The sequence below is a fragment of the Eubalaena glacialis genome, chromosome X, assembly GCF_028564815.1.
Source record: "Eubalaena glacialis isolate mEubGla1 chromosome X, mEubGla1.1.hap2.+ XY, whole genome shotgun sequence".
Lineage (NCBI taxonomy): Eukaryota > Metazoa > Chordata > Mammalia > Artiodactyla > Balaenidae > Eubalaena > Eubalaena glacialis.
This window is the reverse complement of record NC_083736.1, coordinates 14,320,807-14,337,495: the sequence shown is the minus strand read 5'-3', so window position 1 is coordinate 14,337,495 and position 16,689 is coordinate 14,320,807. Positions and strand designations below refer to the sequence as shown.

The following is a 16,689-nucleotide window of genomic DNA, read 5'->3' as shown; positions in this document are numbered from 1 at the left end:
CAAGTCTTACACAGCACAGTATTTACTCACCAGAAACCAAAAGGCATACTAATAAGTATGCCACATCTGGAAAACAGTGACAAAAACCTTTCAGAATGTTTATGGGAATTAAGTGAGTTAATACACAAAAAAAGTTCTAAGAATAGTACTGGGTACCCAGCAAGCCATTCACCAACTATTTCTGATATCATCAGCAAAAACATATTCATACTGACTCCAAGAGAAAATACAAAGGTAATGATTCCATTTCTGCAGTAGTACAATGCACAGCAGAATTAGAGCAATAACTTTCAAGGCTAAAACTCCAAGCCACGGTATTTCTCGAGAGTCTAAAATTCTCAAAACTAGAGTAATCTTTATTTCAGCACTAGGAAGCTGTTATTTACATATAAGACAAATTTCTAGAAGGAAGGTGAGAGGATGACAAATGTTTGAGAGTTACCACTAAGAAATTGCCCAAAGGATTTTTTTAAAGTAAAATTCAAGATTAGGGTCAAGAGTCCATCCTTGGCTACACATGAGACCAATGCTAAAACCAGCAGAGGAAACTGACTTTCATCAAGAATCTGTTCCATTTAAGAACCTGCAAGAAATGAGTATTTGATCAACAGCTCAGAACTCATCTAGTCCACCTGACCACGTGCTACATTTGGATTTATAAGGACAAGGCACTTAGGAAGAACCATTTGTTGAAGAATGAGAGAATTATACTACTTGCCCCCCACTCAATCCTGTGTTGCACACCCTGTAGCATCAACAGAAAGAATAGAGAAGCCATTTCCTTATCACCATGAGAGGTGGCTTCAATCATCATATTCACCTGACATGCAAAGAAAGACATAATTCACAATACAGAGCACCACTACCTGCCCTCTACAGATTAAACTGCATTTTGAGAGAGAAGAACAAATCAATACTCATTTCTATTTCACAACCTTAAACAATGGAATGCTGACAAAGCACCCTGCTAAACATTCACCCAACCACCTGTCACCAACATCACCCTCGACACAAAGGGCTATTTTTATGTAGTACACTACTGAGATAGATAATATCCCATTGCCATGGCAACAAGTTTTCCAGAAGATATGCTAGCCCATGAAGAATGCAAAAAAAAAACCAAGCTATTTCTTTGCATTTGAGTTTACTTTGCAGTATATGAGGAGGATTCTACGTTTTTTAACAGCCTTGGTTTGCTCAACAGGGCCTTGGTGAGTTTGAGCAATGTACAAAGAAATCCTGAGTCCGCGCGCGCACACACACACACACACACACACACACACACACAAGCTATTTTGGGATGAGGAAGAATCCCTACAGGAATCCTATCCTTCAGGGAAAGAAAAAAGCCAAACTAACACGAGGCCATATCCCTAAACGTTATAACACACTTTCTACTCCCCTGAACTAACTCATCTCCAGTCCTAGGGTGCCGTTCCCGCCATGTGCAGCCAGTCCTCACAGAAGCTCCCAGAGGCTCCATGGCTGCATGTTTCCCGGTGCCCTGAGCAAGAACAAACACCGCAACCGGTGGAAATGCCTGCCCCACTCTGGTCGAAAAGCACCCACTCGCACACACCCCCATAGCCTCAAGGCCTCCCGGGAGAAGTGAGAAGAAGCCCTCTCAGCCCTCCTGGAGGGCAGGACAGCAGGCCGGCCCATCGCGAGTGGACTCCCACTCTCCCCACACCGGCTGTGCCCGTTTCTCCCGAGGATCCAGGGCTCTGGGTCCCAGCCCAGCCGGCACCCTGAGCTGGCTCTTCCTCCATCCGTCCCCCAGAGCCACCTCCAGCCCCTCGGCCCACACTCTGCACAGGAGGCCAGCCTCCGTGAGCTTCCACATGCAGGCTCCCCTGCCTCCGGCCTCCAGCATGGCAGCCAGCAGGGGACAGAGCCGGTCACTTGTCCCTCAGCTCCCACCCCACCCCCTCCTGGCCACGGGGCTGCCAATGACCGTGCTCTTCCAGACCACAGTTCCTGCAGGCGAAGCACCCTTCGCAGCCCTGACAGCAACATTCCCGCCCCTGGCCCCTCAGAACCAGGGAGGCCGAGGCCGCCGCTCTACGCCTCAGCGCTCCCGCTCTCAGTAAACCCTCTTGGCACGCCACGCCTGAGGGACCCTGATAACCCCAATTGCTGATGGCTTCCTTGGCCTCAAAGTTGAATCGGCCTGACCCCGAGACTGTCCCATGTTCTGCTTCACCCTACCACAGAAGCACCTCAGAAACGGTCCAAACCCTACTCAGACACGCGGCCACAGAATCACCGCTTCAAGCAAGAACTCCCACACTTACACACAACTGCCATGGAAGCACCAGCCTCTCCACTGAGAGGTCATCAGGAAACCCCCCTTTCTTTCTTAGTTTGCCTCTTTAACAAAGACTGAATTCCATAACACGACACTGTAAATTAACTATATTTCAATAAAATGAATTTTTAAAACTTTTTTTAATTTAAAAATAAAAACAAAGACTGAATTCCAACCCAGATAATTCTTTAAAGGACTACCAGAAGTCACTTATCTGCGTGACTGTGGGCAAGTTACTGAACCTCTGCGCCTCTGTTTTGTTTTCTTCGAACTGAGGATGATAATACCTAACCTCGTGGCTTGGTTGTGCGAGTTAAATGACATGAGCGCTCTACAAGTTATAGGACAAGGCCAAGTACATGGTAATCAGTTAATAAATGGTAGCTGCTACCACGATTGTATATATGTAGACACCGTATATCTACAACCAGAGTAGATTTTGCCCCAGGGACATTTGGCAATGTCTGGAAACATTTTTGTGGTTTATTTTTTAAAGGTTGCTTCTCTTTTTTTATTTTTATTTTTTTAATATTTATTTATTTATTTGGCTGCGCCGGGTCTTAATTGAGCACATGGGATCTTCGTTGCGGCATGCGGGATCTTTTTGTTGTTCTTGTTGTGGCATGCGGGCTCTTAGCCGCGACATGTGGGATCTGGTTCCCTGACCAGGGATCGAACCCGGGCCCCCTGCATTGGGAGCATGGAGTCTTAGCCACTGGACCACCAGGGAAGTCCCTGGAAACATTTTGGTTGTAACAACTGGGGAAGGGACAGATACTAGCATCTAGTGAGTAGAGCCCAGGGATGCTGCTAGACATCCTACAATGCATACGACAGCGTCACTGTAAAGAATGATCTGGCCCAAAGTGTCAATAGTGCTGAGGTGGAGAAACCCTGATGTAGAACAAAGAATAAGTTAAAAGAAGCTAAACATCCACGTGCTAATTTCACGCGCTTCACTTCCATTGCCATCTCTCAGTAACAGGACCATAAAACCACCACAGCGTATGCAAAGGACAGGAGTTAAAATATTTTTAAATAATTTTAAAGAGAGCCTAAAGAAAAAACAAACTCAAAAGGTAAGCACATCAAACATCTCCAGGGGCAAAAAGCTGTTCATGTATAATCATCTGTTTTTCACAAGGCTGACCCTGAACTAAGGGAGAAACAAAGAGATCACTGTATTAAATATGTTCTTTTGAAGGCATCAGGGGCAAACATGCATTTAAGAAAGCCTGCTTTGAAAAAAACAAAAACAATTCTTAATTGCTGGCATTTATGGGATTTACTTCAATTAGTCAGTAAATTAACACAGGTGAAACACTTAATTACCCCCAGGAGGCTGAACAAAAATATTTTTCTGTAAACCGAGGGCAAAGTGTTACAAATGAATTAAGTCAAAGCAAACATTTACTACTAGCCTAATATTAATAGCCTCTCCTGGTCCTGAATTAAATTATGAGGATAGCTGAGCTTCTCCAGTCTGTAAAAATCACTTTTTCCTATAAGTCCATGTTCTAGCCAGCCTCTCAAGTAGAGATAATAGTGGTAAATAAAACAGGCCCAACAGCCAGCTGGCGCGTGCTCCAGAGGGGCTCTCTGGAGTGAAGTGAGATTGAGAGGGCCAGACAGAAAGGTCAAGAGCAGAGAGGGTTCAGAGCTGCAACTGCAGCAGGGACTTGAGGGTGAGGTCCTGGAGGAAGCAGCTGAGCATCCATTCACTCTGGGCTTCCTTCCCCCTTACAGGACAGACAGGGGCGGAGGGGGGAACAAGAGCCTTATGGAATCTCATTCCTGACCCAGACTTGCCAGCACTGCTGCTACCATTCTGACTTTGGAAACAATTAGCTACGTAGAACTGGAATTTCTAGACACCTCACAACTCTTCCAAGCAGGGCTTCTTAACCACTTTTGTGCTTTGGACCCCCCTTGGGCAGCCTGCATGGACCTCTTCTCAGAATAAATTTAAATGCATAAAAGTAAACACTTAAAATACACAGGATTACTGTATAGCACAGGGAACTCTACTCAGGAAATCCAAAAAAGAGGGGATATATGTATACGTATAGCTGATTCACTTTGCTGTACAGTAGAAACTAACACAATATTGTAAAGCAACTATACTCCAACAAAATTTTTTTTAAAAATATACAGGACTATTGGGAATTCCCTGGCAGTCCAGTGGTTAGGACTCGGCACTCTCACTGACAGGGCCCAGGTTCGATCCCTGGTTGGGGAACTAAGATGCTGCAAGCCGAGCGGCGCGACCAAAAATAAAATACACAGGATTGTAAACAAAATATATTGAACTACAGCTATCAAATATTTAAAAAACAAGTTTGTGGTGGAAATACATGTGTTTATTAACACAATGATAAGATCAGCCAGCGTCTACAGCAGGGGTCCCCAACCCCCGGGTTCCTATTAGGAACCAGGCCGCACAGCAGGTGAGTGGCCAGCAAGCAAGCGAAGCTTCATCTGCCGCTCCCCGTCACTTGCACTACTGCCTGAACCATCCCCCCACCACCCCCGGAAAAACTGTCTTCCACAAAACCAGTCCCTGGTGCCAAAAAGGTTGGGGACCGCTGGTCTAAACCACTGTAAATTATCACTGAAATACCTGCAGCAATTATAATATGATTTTAAAAATTCTATTTCTATAAGTGATCAAGTCACAGGAATTGCTAATGCTACTGTGGTTTGTTGCCTACAATGCATAATAGAAGGAAATGCTCAATATCAGTTAGGGGCCAGTAAAAAGAAAGCTGTTATTTTTTCCCCGCATCTAAATTCAAAGACCCCTGAGAGCCGGACCCAGGTTAAGAAGGCCCGCTTTATTCTGTGCAGGAATGAGCATGCACAGCATTCACATCTGCTTTTCCACTTTTTTTCCCGCCTCCTACTAGTTAAGAGGAAAAACAAACTGTCTAAAGACTAAAATTGAAAATAATGCCTAAGAAGATATTTGCCAGTCCTACTTGGCATAAGAAAATGAATTATGCATGAAAATGTTTTTTTAAAAGATAAAGAAATTTGACATGAGTGGCTGAGCAAAAACATATCTATTCTGAACCCCCAAACCTAACCAGAATAATTTTCTGCTTCAGAAAACTCTGGAAGGCAAGTGTGGTAGAAAGATCCTAAGGTGACCCCCCTTCCAAAAGTTCTCACTTCCTGGTATCTGTGCTTTTTTATAATCCTCTCCCCTTGAGTGCAGGCAGAACCTGTGACTTGCTTCGAATCAATAGAATATGGCAAGGTGATGGGATGTCGCTCATCTAAGGCGACTGGAGAAAGTGAATCTCCTGCTGGCCTTAAAGAAGCAAAGTCATGTTGTGAACTGTCTATGGAGAGGGCCATGTGGCAGGGAACTGCGGGTGGCCTCTAGGAGCTGAGGGCTCCAGTCCTAAAATCACAAGGCACTGAATTCTACCAACAACCATGTGAGCTTAGAAGAGGTCCCCAGATGCAAAAAAGAATGCCACCTGGCCAATGCCTTGATTTCAGCCTTGTGAAACCCTGAGCTGAAGACCCAGTTAAGCCATAGAAACAATTAGTAACAAATATGTGTTGTATTAAGCTGTAATTTACATTTCTGGAAATTCATTCCAGAGCAATAAATAACTAGTGCAGTAACCAAAAGATGGGGTGACCTACCATCCAAGTTTGCCTAGGACTGTCTTGGTTTGAAAACGGAAAGTCCCATGCCCTAAGAAACAACTCAGTTCTGAGCAACCCAGGTCGGTTGGTTGCTGCTATGGTCTGAATATGTATGCCCTCCCAAAATTCCTGTGTTGAAATCCTAATGCTCAGTGTGATAGTATTAGAAAGTGGGGCCTTTGGGAAGCGCTTAGGCCATGAGGGTAGAGCCCTCATGAATGGGATTAGTGCCTTATAAAAGAGGCTCCAGAGAGATCCCTAGCCTTTCCCACCATGTGAGGACACAGTGAGAAGTCACGGGCTATGAACCGAGAAGGGAACCCTCACCAGAAGGCAACCACGCTGGCGCCTTTGTCTTGGACTTCCAGCCTCAAAAACTGTCAGAAATAATTGTCTGTTGTCTATGAGCCACCCAGTCTGTAGTATTTTGTTATACCAGCCGGAATGGACTAAGACAGTTGCCCACTAATAGACGTGTACTGAAGAAAAGAATAACATAAATACAAAATACTAGACACTTTGCCTATAGGAAACAAACAGAAAGTTTGAAAAAACCTGGAAAGGAACCAAACCCTCTTTTAAAAGTTACCAATAATTAGCAAAACAACTCAAGGGAATTCCCTGGCGGTCCAGTGGTTAGGACTCCACGCTTCCACTGCCGGGGGAGGGGGGGGTGTCAATCCCCAATTGGGAACTAAGATCTTGTAAGCCGTGTGGCACAGCCTTTAAAAAAAAAAAACCTCAAGATTTCCTCAAAACCAATTTTGTACACCCTTAAAGTAGAGCATTCCCCAGTTATGCGTGGGAAAGTAGGACAACGTTCAAATCCATCTTGTATTTCTAGTCTTCACTTTGTTTTTCAATCTCCCTATTGGTTTCCCCAGCTGATTTATTTTAAATCAGTACTCAAACATCATTACCTTAAAGACTGGCAACGGCTCAATGATATGAATCCATCATTCACTCTTGCCATTTAACCATAGGCCACAGGTATTAAACCCATGCATGTTCCCATCCCCTCTGACCACCCCCAGGTTCCCTCCTTAAAGATAAACCCTATGGAATCATATGATGTCTGAGACTTGCTTCAGGATAAAAGAGGGGGCAAGGAACAAGGTAGGAATGCAGATGGAATGGAATTGACCGAGTATTGATGGTTGTTGAGCAGGGGTGGCAAGTGCAGAGGAGTTTAATGTATTAGTCTATCTGTTTGCTTGTTTCCATTTTTTAAAAAATTAGAAAAAAGCAAGCCTATGAAAGCCTAATCAATTAACTCAAAGGTCCTGTAACACTATCAAGAATATCAGTGTGCTTTCTCTATCTATGAAGGCATTTTGAATGTTTGTACATGTTTAGAACAGTTCCCTAGTCATGTGACATTCTATATATTAAAAAAAAAAAGTCACCTACTTTCCATAAGCATAAAGGTCTCTACAGCACCATAAAACAATGAGTCATTGGGACTTCTCTGGTGGCGCAGTGGTTAAGAATCTGCCTGCCAATGCAGGGAACACGGGTTCGAGCCCTGGTCCGAGAAGATCCCACATGCCGTGGAGCAACTAAGCCCGTGTGCCACAACTACTGAGCCTGCGCTCTAGAGCCTGCGAGCCACAACTACTGAAGCCCACGTGCTGCAACTACTGAAGCCCGTGTGCCTAGAGCCCGTGCTCTGCAACAAAGAGAGGCCACCGCAATGAGAAGCCCGCGCACCGCAACGAAGAGTAGCTCCCGCTCGCCGCAACTAGAGAAAGCCCGCACGCAGCAACGAAGACCCAACGCAGCCAAAAAAAAATAAAAATAAAAATAAATAAATTTATAAATAAATAATGAGTCATTGTAAGAGTAGGTAACGAAGATTTTTTAAAAAGAAACATAAATGAACTACAGCTACATGTGTCAACAAGGACGAACCTCAAAAACAAAACAATGAGAGGAAAAGCAAGTTGCGGAAGGTTACAGAGTACTATACTCCTCCTTCTGAGTTGAAAAGCCATACAAAACAATTTATCATTTTAGTGACACATGTGTATATATATACATGTATGTACACACTATATATATACACACACATATAGCTATAATAAAAGTACAAAAAATTTTCAAATCATGCACACCAAATTCAGGACAGTAGTAACCTCTGGGGTGAGCAGGAAGGGGAATGGGACCAGAGAAGGGGTCACAGGAAGCTTTCACACTAACTGGGCTGTTTTACTTCTTATGCTGAGTAGTGGGTACACAGTTATTGTTGGGTAGTCCCTCTAGTTTTACACACCTGAAATTTTTTTTATAAGGGTTAACAAGGTACTATTATGCAAATGTCCTCCTTTTAACCAGACAATGGTATGGCTCTGGAACTTCCTTTATCTGCTGGCATTCATTCTGTTTTACAAAAAAAGAACACCCTTTATCTCAAACAGCACATATTCCAAGTTACCGTTTTAGCATGCTGGCCTCTATCTCCCTAAAGCATATGCTACAAAGGGATATGATATAAAGATGTAAAAACAGAAAACTGTTTCATTTGCATTAAAAAAAATAGTTCTGGCTAATAATCCAGCAACTGGAAAAAGTTCACAAGAATTTTGTCTTTTGCCTATAGTTGTTTTTAATGATTAAACAGTTGCTTCAAAGAATTACAAGAAAACCTTTAAATATGACTTCTTCCCAAAGGTGAGTCCGTGCGCAGGAATTTTTAAAATATCCTCTACTTCTCGTAGCTTTGTTTTACTTCTTTTCCTCAATCAAAGCCACTCAAACAATCAGACATTACTTACTGGCTTTTTTCCCATTCAATGATTTCCCCTGACAATACGAAATCAACAGTGTTTTATAACTATTTCCCTTAAAGTCTAAGAGTTAACTGTCAAGTCAGCGAAAGACAAATAATGTATGTATGATCTCACTTTTATGTGGAATCTAAAAACAAACAAACCAACAAAAAAATGGAACTCGTAGATACAGAGAACAGATTGGTAGTTGCCAGAGGTGGGGGTGAGTGAAATGGGTGAAGGTGGTCAAAAGGCACAAACTTCCAGTTATGGGACTTCCCTGGTGGTCCAGTGGGTAAGACTCCGCCCTCCCAATGCAGGGGGCCCGGGTTCGATCCCTGGTCGGAGAACTAGATCCCACATGCATGCCGCAAATAAGAAGTCCACATGCCACAGCTGAAGATGCCACATGCTGCAACAAAGGATCCTGCATGCTGCAATGAAGATCCCGCATGCCGAAACTAAGACCTGGCACAGCCAAAATAAATAAATATTTAAAAAAAAAAAAACTTCCAGTTATAAAATAAGTAAGTCCTGGGGATGTCATGTACAGCATGGTGACTAAAATTGATAATACTGTATTATGCATTTGAAAGATGTTGAAAGTAAATCATAAAAGTTCTCATCACAAGAATGAAATTTTTGTAACTATGTTTGCTGATGGATATCAGCTAGACTTATTGTGATGATCATTTCGCAACACATACAAATATTGAATCATTATGTTATATACCTGAAACTAATACATCATATGTCAACTATATCTCAATAAAAAATATTATCTGAAAACAGTTAACCATATAAAAATGAAAACTAATTATAATGACTACTTGAAATATGCACAGCATTCTCAAAGACTAAGACACCATCCTGAAAGACAGATATTATAAAGGAGTCTATATAGTTTGCTAATTCATTACATCAAGCAGAAAACTTGCCAGTTTAAGGTAGATACTTTTGTTCTAGCTGTTATATTTTCTTACTCAAACCCTAAAAAATAAAAACATTTGCACTGCGGGACTTCCTTGGCAGTCCAGTGGTTAGGATTCAGCGCTTTCACTGCCAAGGGCCCGGGTTCGATCCCTGGTCAGGGAACTAAGATCCCACAAGCCCCGTGGCAAGCAAGCAAGAAATAAATAAATAAATAAAACATTTGCTTTGGAATGTAAGCTCTGTGAGGACAGGGATTTATGTTTGATTCACAGCTGTAACCTCAGCATCTAGAACAGTGCCTGATGCACAAAAGAAACTCAAATACCTCAAATACACATCCAACCCAAGTCTATGCATTCTAGTAAAATGCTGGCCTTTCAATACCAATGAAATACTTCACAACCTGGGAGACCAATCACTCTAACATTTGCAGCTCTTTGTCTTGAAGTATTAAACAAAAACTATTTACCTGTTTCTCAGACATCCATATTTACTTTTTCTAATTTAAGTGTTTTACTCTAACATTTTTCTACCTAAATCACGACTTCCCTGGTGGCACAGTGGCTGGGAATCCGCTGGAAGACAGTTTGGCAGTTTCTTACAAAACTAAACTCACTCCTACCATATGATCCAACAATCACACTTACTGGTATCTACCCAGAGGGGTTGAAAACTTAAATGCACACAGATGCTTACAGCAACTGTATCCATAACTGCCAAAACTTGAAAGCAACCAAAATGTCCTCCAATATGTGAATGGATAAACTGTGGTACATCCAGACAATGGAATATTATTCAGCACTAACAAGAAATAAGCCATCAAGCTATGAAAAGACATGGAGGAATCTTAAGTGCATATTACTAAATGAAAGAAGCCAATCTGAAAAGATTACATACTGTGTGATTCCAACTATACGACATTTTGGAAAAAGGCAAAACTCTGGAAACAGTAAAAAAGATCAGTGGTTGCCAGGGTTTGGGAGTAAGAACAAGGGATGAATAAGTAGGGCACAGAGGATTTTTAGGGCAGTCAAACTACTCTGTCTGATACTACAACGGTGGATACATGTCATTATACATTTGTCCAAAACCAAAGAATGTACATCACCAAGAATGAACCATAATGTAAACTATGGACTCTGGGTGATTACGATATACCAATGCAGGTTCATCAATTGTAAAAGATGTACCCCTCTGATGGGGTGTTGATAATGGGGGAGGCTGGGCATGTGTGGGGCAGGGTGTATATGGGAACTCTGTGTACCTTCCCCTCAATTTTGCTGTGAACCTAAAACTGCTCTGAAAAGATAAAGTCTATTAAAAAATATATATGTATTTCGACTGAAAACAAAATCCCTAAGATAACTCACTTCCATAACAAAGTAACAGGTATAGTGGTTTATTTTTATTCCAAGGAGGAGACAAAGTTAAGTATTTTTATAGAACATTTGCTTCAGGTAAGATTTTCAACCTTCCTGGAACATTATGGTAATCTTAACTGTATGCTTATTAAAAAGAAAAAAAAATCTGTTACCATAGAAACTACCAGGGCTAATTAGTGCCTCCATGACTTGGGCAGTTATACCTGTTGGGTTACTTAATTAAACTTACAGGTTCCTGTTTAACAGAGAAAGGCTAAAAACATCTACATCTGTTTAAAGAAAGGCTAAAACACTCATGGGGTAGTGCAAATCAGGATAAATGGAGTGCACATGTGTATACCCACACCCAGACACACCACACCACACACCACTGAAGTGGTCGGTAAAAATTAGGTGGCTGCCGGCTTTGTTTGAATCTCTTCTGATTACATTTCTCTGTCCAGGATGCCTTTGATGTTCATGTTCACCTGTACGAAGAATATTGGGCTACTGCATTGTGTTAAGTTAATGGGGAAGGATATATTTTGTTTTGCTGGCCTGAATAAGGGAGCTTTAAAGCTCTGAGAGATTTACTACAAGCAATATTCTAGGGATGTCCCCTTTTGCCAGCATCTTTTGCAAACAGGTTTCGACTAGACATCAAGAATATAATCTCATCCATACAATGGCACTGTGCCTTGAGTTCTTCTTAAATCTTAAACACCTCAAGGGAGCATGAGTTCTAACACCAGGAAAGCCCCCTCCCCAAGTCCTTAGGAGAAGTCAACCAACATAATTCATATTTAATATGCCCACCATCTCTTATCACACTCCATGTATTACTGACAACAAAATAAGCCTTAACAGGTGCCCAGCTGTCACTTACTTGCTCTGTGGCCTCAGTCACTTACTCCTATTTCAGTTGAGAAATAGCAACAGCATTTAATAAATTTATTATGCTTGGGAGTATTCTGAGGGCCTCATGTAATAGCGATGGTTTGTGTTTTAAAATATTGACTTTTCCTCTACCTGGTCGAGCTTAACTGCTCAACAGCAGAGGCTGAACTGTCTCCATAGCAAAGACTTCTTAAGGGACAAACAGCCATGTTAAGGTCTGTGAATACTAATTATATTTTCAGAAATCTTGAATTCTGAAAAGTGAGAGATTACAGGGTGGCTAAAGTTATGCTCACAAACAGACAGAGTGTATGCATGCCCCAGAAGTATAAAATGCAGTCTTAAGTGATTAAAAGAAAAAAAGTCTACACACACAATGATATTATAAGTGAACCATAAAACCCTCAATACTCCTTTGGAACTGGATTTTAAAATACCACTCCCCACTTGAAATATACAACTGATGTTAACTTTCATACTGACTCCAGCTTTTAAGAAAAGGTTCATTTCACATTTGGGGCCTGATATTAAGAATCACCAGGCTTCCCTGGTAGTTCAGTAGTTAAGAATCCGCCTGCCAATGCAGGGGACACGGGTTCGAGCCGCCCTGGTCCGGGAAGATCTCACATGCCGGGGAGCAACTAAGCCCGTGCGCCACAACTACTGAGCCTGCGCTTTAGAGCCCGTGAGCCACAACTACTAAGCCCAGGCTCCACAACTACTGAAGCCCGAGTGCCTAGAGCCCATGCTCTGCAACAAAGAGTAGCCCCCGCTCGCCGCAACTAGAGAAAGCCCGCATGCAGCAACGAAGACCCAACGCAGCCAAAAATAAATTTTTTTTAAATAGTCATTAATTCTAAAAAAAAAAAAAAAAGAATCTTATCACCATGAAGTGCTAGTAACAGCAAAAGACAGACAAAGTGCTCACCAAGTAGTCCTTCTCCAGGCTCCAAGGAAAGCACAAAACAAAAACAGCATCTACTGCGCATCATCCGCCTCCTTCTTTTTCAGGTATGGAGCAGCCAAAAGGATGTAGCTATGACACAATTACTTTGCAATTCTATTTCAAGTCCAAATAATGATAAGATGGGAAACTACAACTGTCCCCCACGGTGGACGTCTGGGGTCCACCTCTAGCCCTAAATAGGGAGCTTGGCTCTGCCTTGACAGACGTCCTCTTGCAGCCCTGTGTCCCTGTTCTGCAATTTGTCATTAGGCTTTCCAGTTTAACGCTAATATGCAGAAATATGTTAGTAGGCAAATATATATAGTAGATACGTATATATTACAAGTAGTATATAAAGCGGACAACATTCAGTGGTGGGCCCCCGGCCCTACAGACACACACACCCTTCAAGTTCCAATCCTGCAAGCGCCCACCCACCCAAGAGAGGGAAGGGCAGGAGCCTCGAGCAGAGGTTAAACCAGACACCAGCCAAAACAAACACCACTTCCAGAACAAGGCAAACTTTGGGTCTGGGCGGCTGCAGAGCCCCAGAAACGGCCGGGGAGGGAAGGGAGTGTCCGTCCGTCTCAGGGGAGGAAGATGAGGGGCGCACCCAGCACTGCTGAGCTGCGGAGGAGGCTGGTGTCCCCTGGGGGACAAGGGCGTCGCCGCCATTCCCGGCTGCGAAGCCCCTCTCCGCGACCTGGCCAAGGCCTCTGGGTGCCTGTCGGCAGCCCTGTCGCCCCACCCCGCCCCCTTGTCCCCGTAGAAATGGTCCCCACAGACCCACAGAGGCAGGGGCGCGGGGACCTACCTGGTGCAGCGTCTCGGCGGGCAGCTGCGACGCCCGGAACAGGTCGGCCACGGGGCCCGAGGCTGCGGTGGCCGCGCCGGGGGCGGCCCTGGCGGCCTCAGGGGGCCCGGACACGGGGCCCCCGCCTGCGGCGCCGGCGCAGCGCGCGAAGAGCTCAGAGTAGCACTGCTGCTCGCCCTCGCTCAGCAGCAGCGGCGGTCCAGAGCCGCAGCCCCCGCCTGCTGCCGCCTCCATGGAGCCTGAAAGGGGGCCCAGCGGAGCACCGTCCCCGGTTGAGGCGCCGCCGCCTTCACCACAGCCTCCGCCGCTTCAGCCTCGGCCTTGGCCGCCGCCGCCCCCACGCCCCGCAGCTGCCGCGCGGCCGCTTCCTCCCGGCGCGCGCCGGCCCCGCCCCCGGACTTGAATGTTGTGCCTCCGCCGCGCGGCACATGGAGACAGGCGCGGCGCGGCCCAATCACGGCCTGGGATCGCACCCCGGCCCCGCCCCGCCCCGCCCCGCCCCGTGCGCGCCGGGCCAGGTAAGTAACTCCGCGCGCCTCCCGCCTTAGGGATGGTCACCTGCTCAGTCCGCGCTGCAGAGTCTAGAGGGTAGGAGCCAGCGCTGTTCCGCGTCCACCCTGCGCGAGAGGGGTATCTTTGGCCCTTCTCCCTGGCCGGGAAGGGGAACATCTAGACCCACCTGGAGAATGGCGCTTTTCATGGGGCGGGAAAGGCTGTGGTGTTTTCTCCCTAGGACGCTGGAGCAAGTGTAGTACCCACGACACGCCGTGCCTTTCCCAGAAAGGGACGAGGCATGGGAAATTAGGCTTCGCTTTTTCCATGACAGTACCCCTTATGTCCTGAAAAGCTGGAGGGCAGAGATCTCCATACGAACCAGGGTCCCATTGACTCCTATAGTGTTCTAGGTGGCGACGGGGTTAGGCCACTTTCTCAGGCAAGGCTCAAACCTGGAGTTGAGCCTTAAAAAGGAATAACATCGGTTAGTGTTAAATACTAGAGTAATAGGAGTGAAAAGGGCCCTGGGAAGAATTGCACGTGTATATGCATTAAGCCTGGCTGGGAAACACTAACCCAAGCGAAAAAAATCAGTCCAGGGTTAAACACTAAACACTAGATAGATAGATGGATAGATAGATAGATAGATAGATAGAGATATATAGATATCTTTCACCCCAAATAGTGTTATTTTAATTAAAAACAAAACAAAAACCATCTCAGGAAATAGCACTGATGATAACAAATATACTTTGGTATTTTGATCAACTAAAATAAGGACCAAGGACAGGAAGAGAGGAAAAGAAAAAGGAAGGTAAAGACGGGGGAAAGGGGAAAAGTGAAGAGAGATACATAAGAAGAAAAAAGAAAAATTATGTCAATTCATAAATGATAGCCAGAGTAATATTTCCCGTTTGGAATCTGAAAAAAATGAAATAGAGAAAGAGGATCCCCAAAATCACTAAGATTTCCTTATACCATTTTTTGCTTCAGACCTGCCAGGAGAGAATTAAGACAGCGGTAGGTTTGGAGAGAAGAGTACCAAAAGAATAGGTAGTTAAGGAGCAGCAAAGACTAACTTAGTTGGGGAATTTCCACTTCAAAATCTCACCACCATTGTATTTTCCACAACTGTAAAACCTTCTCAGGAAAACTGGAAGCCAAGAGATCATGTTTATTCCTTTCCTACCTTTCCCTTTGTGGTCAGACTTCCCTGAGAATGGCCCACCATTCTAACAAAGGTGAGAAAGGGACCCATTCCCCGTGCTAAACGCCAAACCCCACTTTTCCCTGTGACTCCTGCAAAAAGATATGTGAGATATAACAATCCCTAACATTCATATAGTTCATACTACGATGTCTATTTAAGCCTCATAGTACCTCTCTGAGGTAGGCTGGTTTCCCATTTTAATCTCCATTTTGCAGATGAGAAAATGGATGCAAAGATGGTGTGATTTGCCCAGCTGAATACTAGATTCCGAGCTGATCTTTGTTACTCAAGTCAGTTTAATAAATTTGACAGATACTTATTAAGCACTGCAGAGATGGGTAGGAGGTCTCACATCTGTGCCTATCAATCCATCAGTCAACCCTTATGGGTAGACCAAGAAGTATTAACTCTGTTCCTACTGGAGTACTGTGAGAGATTTAAAAAAAAAAAAAAACAAGACATGTTGCCGCCTCACTGGAAAAGACAAAACTAACACAACAAATAAAAACAAACAATAAAAGACAATATATAATTAAGTGCTAAACTGTGTACCCCAGGCTAAGTGCTGTGGGAGTTTAGAGAAAAGAGAAAATCTACGAGCCAGAGCTCAACCAGGAAGGCTTGACGGAGGGGGCTCAAGATGGTTGTTGACTAATGGCTGGGTTGGGGAGGTGAAAGGACAGGAGAGGGAGGAGTCCCAGAGACTTGGCGCCCAGGAAGTGAGGAGTGAGGGATGCAGGTGGGGGCAGGAGGGAGGGGCAGCCTCTGATGCGCTGTGAGAAGCCAGAAGGAAGCTGCTCCATGAAGGACGAGAGGCACAGCCAGAAATGACCCAACAGCAGCAACGTTTTAACCCAGGACACAGGAGGAAAAAATGGCATTTTTTAAATGTTTTAGTATCTAAGGAATGCCAAGTACTGTTCTTTATTTCTACAACAGTTTTTTGAATAGAAGAAATAGTTATCAAACTGCAAAATAAACACAGATAAGAATGTAGAAACTAGAAACACTCATAGCCCTTTAAGGCTGATGGTAAACAAGAACATTTTAGAAGAGAATTTCTTTATCTTTTTTGCAGTTCTAAACTTACACAGTAGGACTTCCCTCGTGGTCCAGTGGGTAAGACTCCGTGCTCCCAATGCAGGGGGCTGGGTTCGATCCCTGGTAGGGAGAATTCTATTTGGCTTCTCTGAGCTTCAGAATTGTCATGAGTGATACTGAGATACTTTAGATTATATCTCAAAGATTGGTGAACTTTAAAAAGTACTTACTGAGGGACTGACCAATGTAAACACTA

At 44.1% G+C, this 16,689-nt stretch overlaps 1 protein-coding gene across 5 annotated transcripts in view; it reads right to left on the bottom strand.

Annotated features, from left to right (window-relative positions):
• Positions 1-14,019, bottom strand: part of REPS2 (RALBP1 associated Eps domain containing 2) — a 232,560-nt gene extending 218,541 nt beyond the window's left edge. For all 5 annotated transcript variants that reach the window (XM_061178368.1, XM_061178371.1, XM_061178370.1 and 2 more), the window contains exon 1: positions 13,688-14,019. In XM_061178368.1, coding sequence (XP_061034351.1) covers positions 13,688-13,921 — 234 coding nt within the window. In that variant the 5' untranslated portion in view covers positions 13,922-14,019. The remainder of the gene's footprint in view (positions 1-13,687) is intronic.
• Positions 14,020-16,689: the final 2,670 nt, after the last annotated feature.